This window comes from Pongo pygmaeus, chromosome 9 (assembly GCF_028885625.2).
Source record: "Pongo pygmaeus isolate AG05252 chromosome 9, NHGRI_mPonPyg2-v2.0_pri, whole genome shotgun sequence".
Classification (NCBI taxonomy): domain Eukaryota; kingdom Metazoa; phylum Chordata; class Mammalia; order Primates; family Hominidae; genus Pongo; species Pongo pygmaeus.
In genome coordinates, this window is record NC_072382.2 from 6,320,152 (window position 1) to 6,339,661 (window position 19,510).

General features: G+C 43.4%; 1 protein-coding gene across 50 annotated transcripts in view; it reads right to left on the reverse strand.

The window, feature by feature from the left end:
• PPP6R3 (protein phosphatase 6 regulatory subunit 3) overlaps window positions 1–19,510 on the reverse strand; it is a 153,366-nt gene that overhangs the window by 4,733 nt on the left and 129,123 nt on the right. For all 50 annotated transcript variants that reach the window (XM_063670799.1, XM_063670808.1, XM_054439251.2 and 47 more), the window contains 5 exons: window positions 14,301–14,422; window positions 10,020–10,173; window positions 8,544–8,650; window positions 7,021–7,171; window positions 501–620 (listed from right to left, as the gene is read on the reverse strand). In XM_063670799.1, the coding sequence (XP_063526869.1) occupies window positions 501–620; window positions 7,021–7,171; window positions 8,544–8,650; window positions 10,020–10,173; window positions 14,301–14,422 (654 nt within the window). The remainder of the gene's footprint in view (window positions 1–500; window positions 621–7,020; window positions 7,172–8,543; window positions 8,651–10,019; window positions 10,174–14,300; window positions 14,423–19,510) is intronic.

A 19,510-nucleotide genomic window follows, 5' to 3' on the forward strand; every position in this document is an offset into this window, starting at 1 on the left:
TTACAGGGAGTCAACTAAGCACTAAGAATTATTTAGCTACATGTATGAAAGGGCTCCAGTAAGTTCTCCTTGTGTCACACAGGCAGGACTGTGGGCAAATAGGCACCACGATCTGCTCGTGCCTGGCAGCTGGATGACTTTAGTGGGGCCAATGAGAACTCAAGTCCTTGAGGGGGCTCAATGTCACCCTCAGCTCAGTACCTCAACAACAAGGGTAAGGAGACCCCTCTGTTCAGAGCCACTTCTAAAAGAGTGAGTGATGTTAAGTCTCTAAAAACTGGTTTTCGGCTTCTGCGCTAAGGAGAGGAACTGCTGTTTCTAAGTTCTCAGCTCAGTCGGACTCAGCTCATTAAGGACTGAGAAAACCCTGTCCTGCCAGGTCAGTGGCCAAAGACTTGAGCACAGCTGTAAACGATCCCTCTAGTCCCCGCCCAACTCCCAGGAAGCAACAGGCAAGGTCAGGGCAGGGCCAGGGTGGGTTTGAGGAGGCGGGTGGTTACCTCTGCTCGGGACTGCTGCTGGGAGGCCGGGGCGCGGCGCACTTCGCCTCTGCAGTCTCGGGACTCTCCTCCGCGTCTTTACAAGCAGCATCTTGAGAGGTAGACAGTTTCCCTTCCTCACTGCAGTAAAGAGGATGACAGGCACATCAAACACCCTAGGGACCAGCACCTAGGCACCAGAGGATGAGGTCACATGCAGATGGCTCTGGAGTCATGACTGCCGCGGAGGCAAAGCGTCCTGGGACTGAGCATGCGCAGGGTGCACAATCACACGACCACAGACAGTGACTGGGGAATCACAAAAGGAAAGGGTCGCGCACAGGTGGGAACCAAAACAGGGACAATGTAATGTGGCTGGCGTCTGATAAAGAACGGTCCCATAACACTGTACATACCGATAGGATTTCAACACTCTGAAGCCCAGTGTGCAAAACAGAAAAAGAAATGTACAAGAGTTTCAGAATACTCCTAGAAATGAGGAATTTGGGGGAATAATATGTCCACGACTGCACGTAAGCAAAACTGCAGACTCGGTGAAGGTGTCAAAGAACCTGTTTGAAGGAATGAGTCTTTAGTTAAAGCACTTTGCTTTTGGGGCCAAGCCCACCATTAAAGCAGCAAGACAGACCCCATCAGCTTGCTGGCTGGAAGCCTCAGTCACATGAGGTCACCGTGTTGACTGCCTCGGATTTCACGGCTCCTCGAGTTGCCCTCGAACGATGCGTAAGAAGCACAAACGCCAGAGGGAGAAGAGGGGGCCAAGAGCTGATCGTAAGGGCACAGAGGATTTGGGGAAAATGAGACCCAGAAGGATTGTTTTTCCCCCTTAGATGGTTCTTGGTGGAGAAAGACACAAGAGACACTCTCCTCAGCTCTGTGGGCTAGAAATTTAGACTCTGCCTATTCAGTCTGGGATTCCCCTTTTTACATAATCACAATGGCACTAATAAGAGTGAAAGGTCCATCACTCAGAGCGGATTCTGTCCTGGATTTTGCTTATGAAAAACCTCGTGTTAGGATGCATTCTTGGGTCGTTTCCAGATAGTTCCAAGCAATTTATAAGTAGGAAAATGAGTTAAAATCCTATGATTTAGTGATCATCTGAGTTAAGTTACTCTTCTTCATCCCCATTCCCCACTCCTTTCCCTTCAAAGCAACTAATGTGTTTCTAATTCTAATTCTTTAAAAAATAGTCATAACATAATGTGTATTCTGAGTCGCTAACTGGGATGCATTCAACTCTACATCTCATTGTATTTACCTCTTAACTCAGCAAGTCGGGGAGACCCACTGTCCCCACTGACTGTGGCACAGCACCCGTGGCGTGCACCTACCACTCTACGTGGCTTCTCCCAACCAAAGCTGCCCTCCACCTCACACTTCCATGCAGGGTGCTGTGACGACCATCACTGTCCACGGCCCCTGGCAGACCTGTCTGGGCATTTCTCAGTACTTGACACCCAGGAGTGAAGAGTTGTAGGCCATTTTTCTACCTACAAAGAACCCCACACTACCCAGAATGACTGCCCTGGTCTGTATTCCTCACCAGCAGGCCACCAGGGCCCCGCAGGCTACAGCCAACTGCCACTCAACATCATCCACCTTTAACTGCTGCTCGTGTAAGAAGAGTATCAAGTCCTATATTGTTATCATTTATAATTCTCTGAGCAGTTTTGAGCTTTTTTTTTTTTTTTTTTTTTTTTTTTTTTTTTTTAGCTTTTAAGGCTTGCCTATAAACTTATCTTTTGCCAATTTTCTGATTTGGATTTTCTTCTTCTTACTAGTTTATAGGAAGTCCTTGAATATATAATGTCAGTCTCTTGTTGATTTAGCTACTACAGATGTTTTTTTCAGTTTGCCATCAGCCTCTTAATTTTGTCTGCAGCATTTTATCAACCAGAAATTCTTAACTTTAATATAATCTAACTCAACTCTTTGCATTATAGTTTCTGTTTTTGAAGGCTTTTTTTTTTAAAGAAGTCCTGCCGACGAAGGAGGCTCACTTGAAGCCAGGAGTTTGAGACCAGCCTGGGCCACAAAAATAAAACAGTAAACAAACAAAAAATTAAGCCAGGAGTGGTGGCACACAACTGTAGTTCCAGCTACTTGGGATACTGAGGTGGGAGGACTGCTGGAGCTCAGGAGTTGGAAGTTACAGTGAGCTATGATTGCGCCACTGCATTCCAGCCTGGGCAACAGAGCGAGACCTCGTGTTTTAAAAAAAAAAAAAATCTAGATTAGATATAGACTGACAGATGATAGATTAGATAGGCAGACAGACAGATAGATAGATGACAGACAGATGAGATAGATACAGAAGTCCCTTTCTGCCCACATGTTAAAAAGACATTCTCTATTTCTTTTATTAACCATCATGAGACTCTGGCCTCCGGCCTCATCACTTAACTCTAGTGCCTCAGTTTCCTCACCTGAAAAGCAGGGCTAATAATCCCAGTACCTATCTTATAGGGTTCCTAAGAATAATCCATGAGTTACCACACATGGAGAGTGTAGAGAGCAGGGCCTGGTACACAGAAAGCACTGTATATGTTTTTCTTATTGTCTTTTAATCCAGCTGGAGTTGTTTTAGGATGTAGATTAGGGAGGATCTCGCCTGACTTTTCCTTTTGGTGAACCAGCCCTTCCTCTCCCCTCCCCATTAATCCCTCTATTTCATCACACTGACACCTGTACCTATTTGGACACTAATATCAAAACTGTTCCAATCACTGTGACTTTGCAGCGTGACTATCTGGCAGGGCAAGTCTCTTTTTCAATCTTCCCTTTTGGTTACCTCTAAGCAATTTGGGAACCTTCATTTTTCCATATAAATTTTAGAGTATTAAGTTCCTTCTAAAAATCCAACTGAAATTTGGATTGAGACTGCGTTGAACACTAACTTCAGGATGGCAGATGTCTTTGCAGCACTAAGCTATGCCATGGTCTCCACTTGTCCAAATTTCTTCAAGTTTTCTCTATAGAGACTTGGGTTAAGATCATTCCTGAATAATTTATATTTTGATGTATTTTGGAATAATACCTTGCTTTTTATTTTATGTTCTGGTTGCTTACTACTGATGAAGAAAAAGACTACTGATTTTTTAAACTGATTTCTTACTCAATAGCTTTACTGAATTCTTACTAGTTACAAGTTTGCTACTGACTTGGTTGTAGGTAATCATTACCACCTGCAAAGAACAACAGTTTTATCACTTCCTCCTGATCTTTACCTATAACTCTATTTCCTTTCCCTTCCAGGACTGCCTAACACTGGCAATGAAATGGACATCCTTTAAGGCTTCGTCTTAAAGTGAATGCATCTAAACTTTCCTCATTAGGTATAAGTTTTGCTGTAGCATTTTGGTATTGGTATTTAACTTATACCAAGTTAATGAAATTCATGGCCGGGCGCGGTGGCTCACATCTGTAATCCCAGCACTTTGGGAGGTGGAGGCAGGTGGATTGCTTGAGCTCAGGAGTTTGAGACCAGCCTGGGCAACATGGTGAAACCCCATCACTACAAAAAAAAAAAAAAAAAACTACAAAAATTTGCTGAGCATGGTGGCGTGTGCCTGTAGTCCTAGTCCCAGCTACTTGGGAGGTTGAGGTGGGAGGACGGCTTGAGCCCAGGAGAGAGAGTGCAGTGAGCAGAGATCACATCACTGCACTCATCTTGAAGAAGAAAGAAGAAAGAAGGAGGGAGGAGGAGGAGGAGGAAAGAAGAAGAAAAATAAATTCACTTCTGTTACTGGTTTTCTCAGAGTTTTAATCATATATAGCTATGGAACCTTATCAAAAAAAAAATCAAATGACTGACTTTCTGTCTAACACCATATATGGAGATTAAACTGACAGATTTCTCTGACTTTGAGCCATCCCTGCCTTCCAGGATAAACCCTAACTAATCATTATAAATTATTTTTAATACACTGTTGGATCCAGTCAGCAAATACCTTACACAGGATTTTTGCATTCAGTAGCCTGTAAGTGGCATGAACTGATCATTTTCTGTAATTATCTTTATCTGGTTTTGAAATTCAAATTTCACTGCCCTCATAAAATGAGCCGGGCAGGTTTTGTACTTTTTCTATTCTCTCTAACAACTTAAGATAGGAATTAGTAGACTGGTGAGCATGAAATAGCATTTACTTACTACTGTAACTGACAGGTCCCATTTACTCTGGATTTGGTTTGCTCCTTGTTTTCCTTCACAGACAGTTGCTTGTTTGCATTCTTTGTCCATTTAAAAAAATGAGACTATCTCTTATTGATACAAGGTTCTTTCTAATATCCTGGCTACTGGTTCTTTACTGGTTGTGGCTTGTCTTTTCATTTTATGTCTTCTGGGATATTAGAAATTAAAGTCAAACTTACCAATATTTTCCTTTATGGTTTGGCTTTTTATGGTTAAAAAATGCCTTACACCCAAACTGTGAAGATATTCTCTTTTGCTGTCTTCTAAAAGCTGTACAGTTCATGCTTTTCATATTTATGTTGAGACAAAATATCTAATTTTATTTTTCTACTATGTGGATAATCACTATTTACTAGTCCACTCTTTCCTCACTGAATTATAATGGCATTCTAACACGTAACAAGTTCATATAGTGGAGGGGGTCTCTGTATAATTCTTTGCCAAAGCCACACCATCTCAGTAGCTTTACTAAGTTTTGTTTTCGTTTTTGTTTGAGACAGGGTCTCATTTTGTCCCCCAGGCTGGAGTGCAGCGGGGGACACAGCTCACTGCAGCCTCGACTTCAGCACTCCCAAGTAGCTGGGACCACAGGCACACGCCACCACACTCAGCTAATTTTTGTATTTTTTGTAGAGACAGGATTTTGCCACGTTGCCTAGGCTGGTCTCGAACTCCTGGGCTCAAGCAATCCGCCTGCCTAATCCTCCCAAAGTGCTGGGATTACAGGTGCAAGCCACCACACTCGGCCAGCTTTACTAAGTCTTGATATCTAATATGGTGAAGCTCCTCACTTTTTTCTTTAAAATGTTTTTGGCTATTCCTGGCTCTCTTTGGTCTTATGACTATTACAATCAGTTTCTCAATTTCCATGAAAATCTCTATTGGGATTTTGATGGAAATTTCATTAATTTCATAGACTAACTTGTTCAGAAATGCTAAAAATACCTTCACATTGATAAATATGGCAAATCTTGGTATTTATATTCAGGTCTTCAATATATTCAATGAGATTTTAAACTGTTTTCCCATAAAGGTCATATTCCTAGTTATAGATAAAGTTTTACATTTTTATTAAAAACAGGCACATATGGAATATCTTATATTGATTTATAGGATGCAAGTGATTTTTGTATGTCTCCAGTAAACCTGCTAAACTTTTCTATTAATCCTTATCTACAGATTCAATTGGAATTTTTATGTATAAATCATAGTCTATAAACAGCGACTATTTATTTATTTGGTATGCTGCACTTGCTAAGGCCACCAGCACAGTGCTGAAGACAAATAGCAACTGTAGGTCCCACTTTCTGGTTCTTGTCTTTAAAGGGAATACTTCTAATGCCTCACTGTGAAGAATCAAGTCTACTCTAGATTTTCTAGAGATACTTACCAGTTTCACCTATTTACTTTCTATTCCTAGGCTGCAAAGAAAATCATGAACAGCTTTAATTTGTAATCAAATGCTTTTCTCCTTTTGTCTGTGAATTACTCTGAATAATTTTTACCATGTACACATTGGTGTTTACATTGTGTCACTGGAGTACATATCCTTGGTCATGACTTTAAAATACATTGCTACATTTGGTTTGCTAGCTTTTAACTTAAGTTTTGAGAATAAATGCTCATGTATGAAATCAGTCTACAGTCAGTTTTCTTCTTTCACTCCTTGTTTTGTAGTGACCTCGCAATAAGCCGGGAGGCATTCCTTCTTGTAATGGCTGGAACGGTCTCTAAGACTAAAGCTCTAAGCACAGGCTTAGCTGCAGTCCTTAAGTTTTGACAGACATTTTTCCCATTATTCTCTCAGTTTTAGGTTTTTAATATCCATTACAATTCCTTTTTTGAGTTTAGAAGTGAGGTTAATTTCTAAGGGTCACATTCTTTTAAAGTTATCATTTTGCTACTGAATTTTCATGACTGCATTATGTCCAGAGATAATCACCTGTATGTTACTGAAAATAACTAAAGGTTTTTGTAAAACCAGTCAACCTGAAACCGGTTTTCATGGGCCATGCTCTGTATGTAGCCTGCTACACAAGCCAATTTTTATTGTGATTAAAGATTTATCAATTCTCATAGTTCTATCAAACTGCTAGATGTAAAATACAGTCTTCTGAACACATTTATGGGGGAAAAGGCACTTAGGAGCCTAAACTCTCCATCTCTTCATTAAGATTTATTGTGTTTAATGGAGACAATAGAAAGACATCAAGCTAGTATCTGAACATTCATTTGAATCAAATTAAAAATTTTAATGTTTGAGGTTTCTGCCCCACCATCCTCCCAATAACCTGAAGCTGCCAGCAGGATCTCACCCCTGGTTACCTTTTGAAGACCGCAGTCTCTGTCTTGGCATCTACAGTGAGGCTGAGTGTTTCCTTCATGCCGCCATTCATCACTGTCTCAGTTACCTTGTCTGTACTTTCTGCATCCTCCTCTCCGTCAGAGCTGGCTTCCATGGCCACACTGCCTGGCGCTGAAAAGAACACAGCTGACGGTCACACACAGCAAGCCCGAAAAGGAACTGGCACCCCACCACTGTACAAACCCATCTACCCAATGTGACATCTACTGCTTGAAGAAAAAAAGACTGAGATGGCTTCTGCCTGCTGTTGCCTGGGCCACATTCTTGATGGACAGAGACTTCTTAAAGATGCCCACTAAAGAGGGGTTTCATGGGTTTTCTTTACCAGAGATTAGCAAGTCCCCTACATCCCTCCCAGCTCAGCGTCCACCTCCATACCCGGCTTCTCCCAGCAGACACTTGTGCTCCTAACTGTTCCAGTGTGGGGCAGAGCAGGCAGTTACACATTCCACCCTCTACTCACTTGTTTTCCTCAGTTGGGCTCTATTTGCTTTTCTTTGTTTTAAAAATTACTTTCTTGTGATGTTGCTGGTGGATCATTTCTTTGTTCTCTAATAGGAAGCCACATAAGTATGAGCCTGGCTGAGGTGAGGCTTCCTGGATTCAAACACTGACATCACCACTTCCTAGCTGTAGACTACTTGGACAAGGAACCTCATCTGTAACCTGCGTTTCCTTATCCAGAAAAGGGGATCAGTGCACCCACTTACAGAACCACTGAGGAGTCAAATGCGGGAATCTGTATCAAATGTTCAGGAGGATGATGAAACCGGCATTAGTTATTGGTTTTATTCCTTTCCCTTGCCCCTGGGAAGGAGGGTTCTCACACCCTCTACCTGCACCTCATTTCATTTTCTAAGAACTCACTCCTTAAGTCCACCTCATGATTCGTGCCCTCCACATCCTTTCGGTTCCCATCACACTCCCTTTGCTAGCATCCCCCTCCTCCCAAAGCCCTGTCCATCAAGGTGAAAACAGTTCAGGGCCAGTGCAAGGAACACATGTGACTGGGTAGAGTAATAGGAAAACCCACTGGAACTTTAGAGATTCCCAGGACTATTCAATCTGCTTACAATGGTGAAGTGAAAATAACCAGCCCCATAGCTCTAAACAAACCCAGACACACCCACATGCTTAAGCAAAGCAAACTCCAAGGGACAACTACACACAGGCTTGGCTGCACACGTCTAATTCCAGTTTTATTCACCCTGGGTACTCTGGGCTCAGGCCTTCTTCCCTCTAGACCTCACAGTTTCCTAATCTGCACACTGCATGCCTGGTAACTTAGAGCCCTTACTCTTTCCAGAGTCAGCATGCTGTAGTTCTAGAAGGACAGGCACAATTTCTTTCATCAGCTGCCCTGTGGACATCAGACCCACCATCTCACTCCCCGGCTCCACTAGCCCCTGAGCCTGAGAGTCAGGTCTGGTTTGACAAAGCAGCCACGTGACCCTGGTGTGTACCCAGGCCTCTCTGCACGCACCTTCTGGCTGCACTGCCAGGGCAGCCGCACTGGGAGTCAGAGGGTCCATGGGTTCGGTGCTGGTTTCCATTTCCACTGGAGAATTACTCCTTAAAGAATCTTTTGTGCTTTCAAAAAAGAGAAAATTCAGATATTAGCAGCAGGGAATGGTCCTCAGTTACCCCATGATTCACAATAAGCCTTTACAAGTAAGCTTTTGTTAGGAGACATTAGCATCTGTGTAAGAGTCACTGGGTTACAAACTCCAATGACACACGGATCTAAGTGCCAGTAGCTGTTTGAAGAAGCAGATGAGTGCGGGCAGGCAAATGTTCTGTTAAGCCAGCAAGGCAGTAAGACAGCGACTGTAAAGCATTCTAGACAGGCTCATCATGTCCCAACTTCTCATCCCACCATAGTCACTAGAAGGCTCCCAGAGCTTGAACAGCAAAGACATACATTGTACAATGGCAACGGTATTTATCAGGTTGACTGGTTTTACAAAAACCTTTACTTATTTTCAGCCACGCTGCCTGGGAGAGACTGGCCCTCTTAATGATATTTGTTGCTGGAATTGTGGCAACATAGTAAAAAAACACCAAATGCCTGAGCAGTAAGGGGTGGGGGCGAGGGAGATCGTTACACTTCCTCTTTTATCCCTCACTCCCACACACTCAGAGATGTGCACACAGAGGGTAAAGAGAAGCAAGCTGCTTCAATCACACCCTCAAGTAACCAAAGGCTCTTATCCTCGGGTTATAAACAGACCAAAAAAGGAGTAGGTGGAAATGTATGTCCTGTACTGAAAAGCGGGGTAGATGAAATAACTCATTATTTTGGAGACATTTTTCACAAATCTCACTTGTACCTCTGAGTAGTAACTTAATGCTATTACTATGGTTACTACAAAGCAACATGGGTTTCAGCCTATTCTTTGGTTTGTCTAAGACACTAACTGTCAGCCCTAAACAGTTTGTCTTCCTATATCTTCTGAGTTACCAATGATTGGGAACCCTTAATTGACAGCACTGGACTAGCTGCAAGTGAACTATAAGTTCATATTATCTACTGAATTCAAGATCCATTTTGTTTGCCTGCCACCCCCCACACAGAGGTGCGCTGTGCCTGTCAGGATTTCTTGGCTTCACCTCATTCCTATTCTCCTCAATTCTGTCCTGACAGCTCTGTGAAGCCAGAAAAGCCCATGGAGATGCATCTTCTGCTGCATCCTGCTAACTCCCTGGGACCGCATCCTCACAAGCTACTTTGTTCAAGAACTACTCCCATTTCCAATTAATCCAGGAGGAAAGGAAAGGAAGATGGTGATTGTTTTTCTTACAACACAGAGCTGTGTCAGTATGCTGATGTTTAATCTTTTTCAGGGCAGTATATTCAACTTGGAAGTCAGTCAAGGTGAAGAACACACGTTAACAGCAAACACCTGACCATTCCCAGGTCCCCCGTGGAAGGGTGTAGAGACAGCACATGTTCACTCACCTCAGGGAAGACGTGAACTCCGAAAAAGAAGCCCAGCCCGTCTCTTTAGTTGGCATCGGCTCCTCTGTGCTCCAGACGTCAGATCCCACAGAGTCCAAAGGAGCACCATGGGTTGTTTCCATTGGGACATCAAAGTTAGCTGACCAGCTGGGTGCTAAAAAGAGGGGAGAAATTCTATTTGGAAAACACTTCAGTCATTTCATGTACCACAAGGTATTTATCAAAAACACATTAGCAAAAGAGACTGGAGCTGTGGGAGAAAGACACTCTCACCAATGAGGGCAGGAGCGGGCAGGGCACAGCCACCTGGAGGGCACTCTAACAATGCCCCCACATTCTCCAACCTCCCATTTCTTTTTATTATTATTATTATTTTTTGAGATGGAGTCTCGCTCTGTCGCCCAGGCTGGAGTGCAGTGGCGCAATCTCCGCTCACTGCAAGCTCCGCCTCCCGGGTTCACGCCATTCTCCTGCCTCAGCCTCCTGAGCAGCTGGGATTACTGGCACCCGCCACCATGCCTGGCTAATTTTTTGTATTTTTAGTACAGACGAATTTCACTGTGTTAGCCAGGATGGTCTCAATATCCTGACCTCGTGAACCGCCCACCTAGGCCTCCCAAAGTGCTGGGATTACAGGCGTGAGCCACCGCGCCCAGGCCTCAAACCTCCCATTTCTAACAACTGTTCCAAAAGAAATACTACACAGAGATTCAAAGCTACATGCACGAAGAGGGATTAATGTTAATTTCTTAGTTTTGACAAATGTACCACGGCTATATTCATACTCGGGGAAGCTAAGTGAAGGATATATGGGGACTTACTATCTTGGCAATGTTTCTATAAATCTAAATTATTCAAAAGTAAAAAGGTTATTTTTCTAAAAAAAGAACATGTTGGTTATTCAACTCCAATAAACTAGAAATAACCTTAATGCTTCCCAGTCCAGGTCTGGCTGCACTTTGCCCATTCTGCGGGCTCCCTGCAGTGCACTGCAGTTAGGCTTCCAAGTCCTGCAGAAGCAGGTCTGGCCTCAGAGGCTAAAGCAGCAGGACTCGCTTGGGCACACTTACGGTCTGTGGGGCTCTTCTTACTATGCTGCCTGCTGGCCAAGTTTGGGTCTAATCTGCAGGTCTCTCTTTAAATGTCACCTCCTCAGACATGTGTCCCTTCTGATGAAGTCAGGTCGCTGTGGATCTGCTCTAACTGCACACCATGCTTTTCCTTCACAGAGTGCTGAATCCTCAATCCTTTGCTGGGGACAAGCCGGATGTGGGAACCACTGCATTCCATCAGGGATATTATCGTAATTAGGAATCTCTAGGTTGCAAGAAGGAATGCTAGGGAACCTGGTATAAGTTATTTAAGGGCTTATCCCAGACACAAGTGACTAAGAAGTACCTGTGTAGAATAGAAATGTTCTGATTTTAAAGACAGACTTGACTGTGACTTTGAGCAAGGTATCTGACTTCATCTGTTTGATTTCATAATGACTATTCACTTAGCAAAGATCAAAGGAGAGCCTGCATAGAGCAGGTATCTAATTAGGGTGCGCTCCATGCTTCTTGCCTACCTACCTGTGTGAGTGTCACAGGGCTCCACTGACACCAAGAAGGAATAAATGCTTGAATGTTTGAAAATCTCACCTGAAACCTCCAAAAAGTCAACTTGACAGTTATGTTTGCCTGCTCACTCTATGCAAAGCTCTGGAATCATTCCATCTGAGTTCTACTGTACAACTAAATTATATTACACACAAATGACTTTTCTGTTGTTATCTCTTTGAGATAGTCTTTCCCAGATGAGCTCCTCAGAGTCCGTGTAACATTTTAAATGATTCTGAATGTCCACAGAACCTCCAAAAGAAGCCACAGAGACTGGTGGAATGGCAGAGGCTCTCTGGGGCAGCCCTGTAGCCCTGAGACCCTGAGAGAGAATCTTCCCAACCCTACCCACTTGTGCCTCCAGAGATCTGAAGATGCAAAAGCAGTCTTTCCCAAGGAACAGAGAAGCAGGAGGCCTGGTTCCCTGCCACACTTAACCCCGGGAGGTAGGTAAATGCACACCTCATCCAGGGTGCTCGCCTCCTCGCTTCTTATCCCTACACCCAGGCCCACAGTCACAGCAGCAGCGGCACACAGTCCAGCCAAGTGTTTGTTTCCCTCCCTGTCACTTAACCATACCCAGCCTGCTAAAAGAACCAAAGATTCCAGAATGTCATTCAGCCTTCGAACAGAAGGAAATCCTGTATACACCACAGCAGGGATGAACTCTGAAGACACTATGCTAAGGGAAACAAGCCAGTCACAAAGACAAATACTGTATGATTCCATTTATATGAGATCCCTAGACTAGTCAACCCCAGAGAAACAGAGAGTAGAATGGAGGCTGCTAGGGACTGGGGAAGTGGAAATGAGGAATTGTTTAATGGGTACAGAGTTTTAGTTTAGGACGAAAAAGTTTTAAAGATCTGTTACACAACAGTGTGAATATACTACTGAACTGTACTTTTTTTTTCCCCCAGACGGAGTCTCACTCTATCGCCCAGGCTGGAGTGCACAGCATGATCTTGGCTCACTGCAAGCTCCATCTCCCAGGTTCAAGCAATTCTCCTGCTTCAGCCTCCCGAGTAGCTGGGACTATGGGTGTATGCCACCATGCCCAGCTTTTTTTTTTTTTTTTTTTCAGTAGAGACAGGGTTTCACCCTGTTGGCCAGGGTGGTCTCGAACTCCTGGCCTCAAGTGATCCGCCTGACTCGGCCTCCAGAAAGTGCTGGGATTACAGGCCTGAGCCACTGCACCCAACCTTGAACTGTACATTAAAAAAACCAACAACAACAACAAACCCTACAGATTCCAGAGCCAACAGATCAGGGCATCTGCCCTGTCTCCTCCTCACACCTCCCTGCTGCCTGGAGCCCACCTTGCAGTTCTCGTTATTTCTTATGTGTAACAGTTCAGTGTCTTCATGTTTCTCCTGCCTCTACCATGCGTTTTCTCATCCATTTTTCACTGTTGCTATGAATGTCTTGAAACAGAACCAATAATGATCTTCTTAGTCAAATCCTCAAGGGCTCCCTACAACCTTCAGAATACAACTCTTGATCTGGCCTCTGGCCTTAGCTCCCGCCACCTCATCCCCGAGCCATGCAAAACAGCACGTTCTGGGCATTTGGATTAGCTGTTTTCTCTCTCACACGGGCAAATCCCTACAGGTCCTTCAGCCTCACACCCACCTGCCTCTACGAAGAGGCCTAGTGGAAGGCTCCCCTCTTCTAGCACCCTGTCCCCATTTCCCTGCACTGCCCATCTGCTTCACCAGCCGACCCCAAGCCCCTGGAGGCAGAGTCTGTGGCCCGTTCACAGTTACAGGCCTAACACCTGGCATACAGTAGGAACTTGACAAAGGCATGTTGATTGAAACTGAATTATGGAGAGAAAAGTCCACTTCCTCCTCCTGAGGGTGGGCTGGAAAAGGGGCAGCAGAAAGAAGATCTCTCTTCTTCTTCCATCTCCCGTTTCCTTATCTGCAACATGTGGCCGTTTGCTAGATGACTGATCTGGTCCCATTTAGCTCTGAAGTCACCACAAGGTCCACACTAGCTGGGCTTCAGCCTCTGGGACTGAACACAAAAAAGGCCTTGCAGGGCAATCAGAGACTGGCCAGGTTTGGGGCAAGCCTCGCTATCAGCCCATACGGCTCCCTCACATGAACGTTTGTTTCCCAAACCTTTAGAAGTTTTTAAAGTATTTTTAAAAGGCCAGCTAACTCAAGTCTTCCTAGCAAAGAGCAGGGCACAAGCATGCACTCAGCTGGACAAGTTTCAAGGCTGTGAGCTTCTGAAATCAACTACGAAGAACGTACTGAAATGCTTGTTAAGCTAAGGCTGCGTCCCCTGGCTGATTCCACTCACAAAGCCACACAACACAACCATGTCCTCCTCTTCCCACCAACACAGGGCCTTTTCCTTCTGCAAGAGCACACAGGGTACACAGCCAGAAGACTGACCTAGCAGCGGGCTCTGTCCTCCAGCCAGACCCACACAGCTGATGTTCATTTCCTACCAGGAAGAGGAGGTACCTTATCCACAAATGCATTCTGTGCTCCTTTCCTGAAGCTGTCTCTGAAACTTAAACCTCCAAGAGGAATTCACTTGACAACACGCTTCAACCCAACCTTTCCTTCAGAAATCATCTCAGACGCTGTGAACTGCTCCTTTGCCAATTGTTCACAATACCTAATTCCAACACAGGGCAGCTGATCTGAAGAATGAATCCACTTACGTTCACTCAGGTCCACCTCCATTTTATCCTCCGTGTTGGTACTGCTGGGTTCAAACAAGTCTTGCTTTGCTCCATCTTCTTCTTCAGAGTCTGTACTTTCCTCACTGTCTGTACTCCCCGAGCTAAGGAAAAACAAGACCCAAGTATTTAACGCTGCTTATCAGCCATCAGCTAAATCCAGAAAATTCTAACAGTCATCCAGCAACAAAAGATCCTGTGGTGCTTCAGCAGGATCACATCTGTCTGAGCACCACGTGGTCAGGATGCCCGGGAAGATTCAGCTTTGCGTGCGTGCTGCCCAACCTCACACTAAGCCTCCATCACAGGAGCACATGGGCTCTGCTTAAAGTGGAGGCCACAATCTAAGAACCACTTTCTCGAAGCGGTGGAGGTGTTCATTTCACTGTGGTGTTCATTTGTACTTTCCTAATGACCAAGGAGGTTGAGCATCTTTTTAAATGCTTATTTGCCATCCTGTATCTTCTTAACTGTCTTTTCACACTTTTGTGCTTTTTAAAAACTGAATTGTCTTTTTCTTGAGTAAAGAGATTTCTTAACTCTATACACAAGTCTTTTATCTAATGTGTCATTTGCAAATGTTTTCTCCCAGTGCATGGTTTGTCGTTTCATTCTATTAAAAGTGTCATTTGAAGAGTGAAAATTTTAAATTTTGATGACGTTCGGCTTACTAAAATCATTCTTTTATGGATGGGCGTGGTGGCTCACGCCTGTAATCCCAGCACTTTGGGAGGCTGAGGCGGGCAGACCACCTGAGGTCAGGAGTTTGAGACCAGCCTGGCCAACATGGCAAAACCCCATCTCTACTAAAAATACAAAAATTAGCTGGGTGTGGTGGCGGGCACCAGCTACTCCAGAGGCTGAGGCAGTAATTCCAGCTACTCCAGAGGCTGAGGCAGGAGAATCACCTGAACCTGGGAGGCAGAGGCTGCAGTGAGCTGAGATCACGCCACTGCACTCCAGCCTAGACAAGAAGAGCAAAACTCCATCTCCAAAAAAATATATATATATTTTTAAGTATTGAGTTTTTGGTGATACATCTAAGAAATCTTTGTCTAACTCAAGGTCACAATGGTTTTCTTGTAGAAGTTTTATAGTTTAATGTTTCACATTTGGGTCTAAGATCCATTTTGAGTTAATAGTAAGAGGTATGGATCAGTTCACTTTTTTGAATATGGATGCCTGACTGTTTCAGCACCATTTGTTGAAAAGACTATCCTTTCTCCACTGAATTGCCTTTCGCCTCTATCAAAAGTCAGTTGTCCATACATGCGTAGGCCTGTATTTATGGGCTCTCTATTCTGTTCCACTGATCTGTGCCCTACCTTCTTGCCCATACCATACTGTTTTAACTATTAATTTTAAAATAAGGTAGTGTTTGTCCTCCAACTTTGTTGTTCTCTATAAGAGTTGTTTTGGCTATTCTAGATCCTTTTCATTTCCCTATGAATTTAAGAAGCAGCTTGTTAATAGCTACAAAAAAGGCTGGAAGGATTGTTTGTGTTGAATCTATAGATTCAACCTGGGGAGGAGAGCTGGCAGCTTAGTATTATAATATTGAGTCTTCCTACTTATAAACATTTACCAAGTTGTCTTTATCTCAGCTATGCTTTAGGCTTTTCAGCATACAGGTCTTGGACATGTTTTGTGAGATTTGTCCCTACATATTTAAATTTTTTCTCTTTTTAAAAAAATAGAGATGGGGTCTCCCTATGTTCCTCGAGCTGGTCTCGAACTCCTGGGCTCAAGAGATCCTCCTGCCTTAGCCTCCCAAAGTGCTGGGATTGTAGGCATGAGCCACCATGCCCAGTCATATTTAATACAGTCAATAGTGTTGGTGCTACTATGAATAGTATTATTTAGTACTTTCTCTCTCTCTCTCCCTTTTTTAAGAGATGGGGGTCTATATTGCTTAGGCTAGAATGCAGTGACTATTTACAGGTGCAATCACAGCGTGCTGCAGCCTCAAACTCCTGGGTTCAAGGGCTCCTCCTGCCTCAGCCTCCCGAGCAGCTGGGACTACTGGCATGCACCACTATGCTCGGCTTGTTTAGCAATTTCAACCATTTGTTGCAGTATAAAGAGGTACAATTATATTGATCTTGTATCATGCAGCTTTGCTAAAGTCATTTTAATTGTTCTAGTAGTTTTTTTTGTAGATTCCAGCAAATTTTCTTTTTTTTTTTTTTGAGACAAAAGAGTCTCGCTCTGTCGCTCAGGCGAATCACCTGAGGTCAGGAGTTTGAGACCAGTCTGGCCAACATGGTAAAACCCTGTCTCTACTAAAAATACAAAAATTAGCCAGGTCTGGTGGCAGGCGCCTGTAATCCCAGCTACTTGGGAGGCTGAGGCAGGAGAATCACTTGAACCCGGGAGGTGGAGGTTGCAGCATGCCAAGAACGCACCACTGCACTCCAGCCTAGGTGACAGAGCGAGACCCCGTCTCAAAAAAAAAAAACAAACAAACAAAAGCTGGGGGATTTACCAAAAGTCTTTATGTTACTGATTACTAATTTCATTCCATTTTGGTCAGAAAATGACTTGAACCCTTTGAAATCTGAGACTTGCTTTATGGTCTATCTTGGTAAGTATTTCACACACTGGAATGTACACTCTGTGGTAGTTGGGTAGGATTCTTTATAAACGTGCAAGGAGGGCAAGTTAGTTGATGGTGTTGTTCAAGTGCTCCACAGCCTTCCTGATTTGTACCTCCCATTTCATCAGTTCTGAGAGAGGGGTGTTAAAATACCTGGCTATCATTGGGGACTGCTCTACTTCTCTCTACAGCTCTACCAGTTTTTCCTCTGTGTATCCTGAAGCTCTGCTATTAGGTTGTGTAAACATTTAAAGTTGCTATGTCCTCTTAATGAATTGACCCCTTTATCATTATATCACTTTCTTTATCCCTTTCCTTTGAAATCTACTTTGAGATTAATACAGACCTTCTGGCTTTTCTTTTTCTTAGGTTGACATATCTTGTTCTTTTTTGTGTTTTTATATATACTTGTTTCTTTGTATTTAAATCATTTCCCATAGGCAGCATTAATTAGGCCTCATTTTTTATCTAATCTGACCATCTTCGCTTTTTGTTTTTTTATCTTGGCTCCCTGTAGCCTCGACTTCCCAGCAATCCTCCTGCTTCGCCTCACAGCAGGCACACGCCACCATGCCCAGCTAATTTTTGTATTTTTTGTAGAGACAGGGTTTTGCCATGTTGCCTAGTCTGGTCTCAAACTCCTGGGCTCAAGCAACCCATCTGCCTTGGCCACCCAAAGTACTGGGATTCTAGGTGTGAACCACTGTGCCCAGCCAATCTCTGTCTTTTAAATGAGGGTGTCTGCATCGTTTGTTTCACATGGTTATTTAGGACTAACTCTATCATTCTGCTGCTCAGTAGTTTTGTTTGTCCAGGCTGCCCTTTGTTCTTTTTCTGCTTTCTTTTGTATTTTATGATTTGATTTTATTTCCTTTGATGGCTTATTAACAATAACTCTTCGTTTTGTTATTTTAGTGACTATTTTAGGGTTTACAGTAATGCACCTTTAACATCACAATCTATCTTCAAGTGACATTATAGGCCTCAAACCAGAAACAACCAAAACATCCATGAATAGGAAAATGAATAAACACATTGTAGTGTATCCTCTTAATGGAATACTACCCAGCCCCCGCCCCCCCAAAAAATAGAAATGGACTACTAATACATTAGACAACATGGACAGCTCTCACATTAATTATGCTGAGTGAAAGAAGCTAGACAAAAAAAGTATAATGTATTGATTTCATTTATCTAAAACTCTAGAAAACGCAAACTAATAGAACAAAAAACAGATGGTTGTGGGGGACGGGACAGGAAAGAGGAAGGTATTACGAAAGACCATGAGAAGACTCTTTAGGGTGATGGCTAAGTTCATGATGCTGATTGGGAGGATGGTCTCGTGGATGTATGTACATGTTGAAATTTCCACACTGTACAACTGAAATAAATGCAGTTTACGTCAAGTATGCCTCAATAGAGTTGTTAAATAATAAAAGCTGCCTTCTGTCATCAGTGTTCCCTCTGGGTATCAGGTGCCATTTCCCACAGGACAGAGTCCTCCCTGACACACTAAACTCTCTGTGGCTTCCACACATGGTGCTCTGTGAGGATATACTGTATTACTGTCCTCACACATATTAGTCATGCTGTGGGCAAGGATCATTTAGTGAATCCATTCAACCTAAGAACCAAAATCTCAGTAAATGATGGCAAACAAGTCTGAGTGGGACTTTATCCAAACAAACAAACAAAAATGCCACGAAGGTATTTTTCTTTTGCTGTCTGGCTCTGGAGCTATAGCAGCTATCTTGTGATCATAGGAGATAATCAACACGCAGAAGACGAGAGCAGGAATAAATAAAAAATGCCTGGTCTAACAGCCTTATTCAACTCCCTTATCAACTCTGGACCGTAGAGACAAACACAGCTTTATTTGCTCAAGCCACCGCTGAGTCTGCTATAACCTGTGGCAACAAGCATTCCTACAAGAGGCAGCATAACTGGCAGTGAGAGGTGACGCTGAGGGACTCCCCGGCAAGAGGACTGGATGGCTGGGAGAAGGGATGAGACAGTTTTACTTTTCATTGCATACTCTTTGATTCCCTTTGAATTCTAGGCCATGTGACAACATTACTTATTATAAGTAAATGAATAAAATGAGTAACAATAAATGAAATAAAAATGAAAGTTCAGCTGCTGTTCAAATATTCCTCTCTTAAGCTGCTGATCAAATATTCCTCTCTCTTAAATATGAAGATTCTGATAATGAATGCTCATATAACAAGATCTGTCTGTGTACAGAAGCATCATTTATTTAGGTTCCTGTGATAAGGATGATTAAAAAAAAAAAAAAGGACTAGACTGACCCAGATATATCAATTGACATGGCCCTATCTTCCCCAAATAGATTAACTTTTAAAAACAACTTCCCCTTCCTTTGGGAAGTTTTCCATCTTTTAGAAGAAACAACACATAACTGCTGTTGTAATTACTGGTGAGGGAACATTTATTCAGTAAAAGGCACTATGTGACTATGCTTGTCTGCAACATTTCCCCTTTGGAAGATGCTGGGTCACAGCATTTCATGCACTGTGTCTAAACACCTGAAGCATTTTCAAGCAGATCACTGTCACACTGGAAGCACCAACTCCCG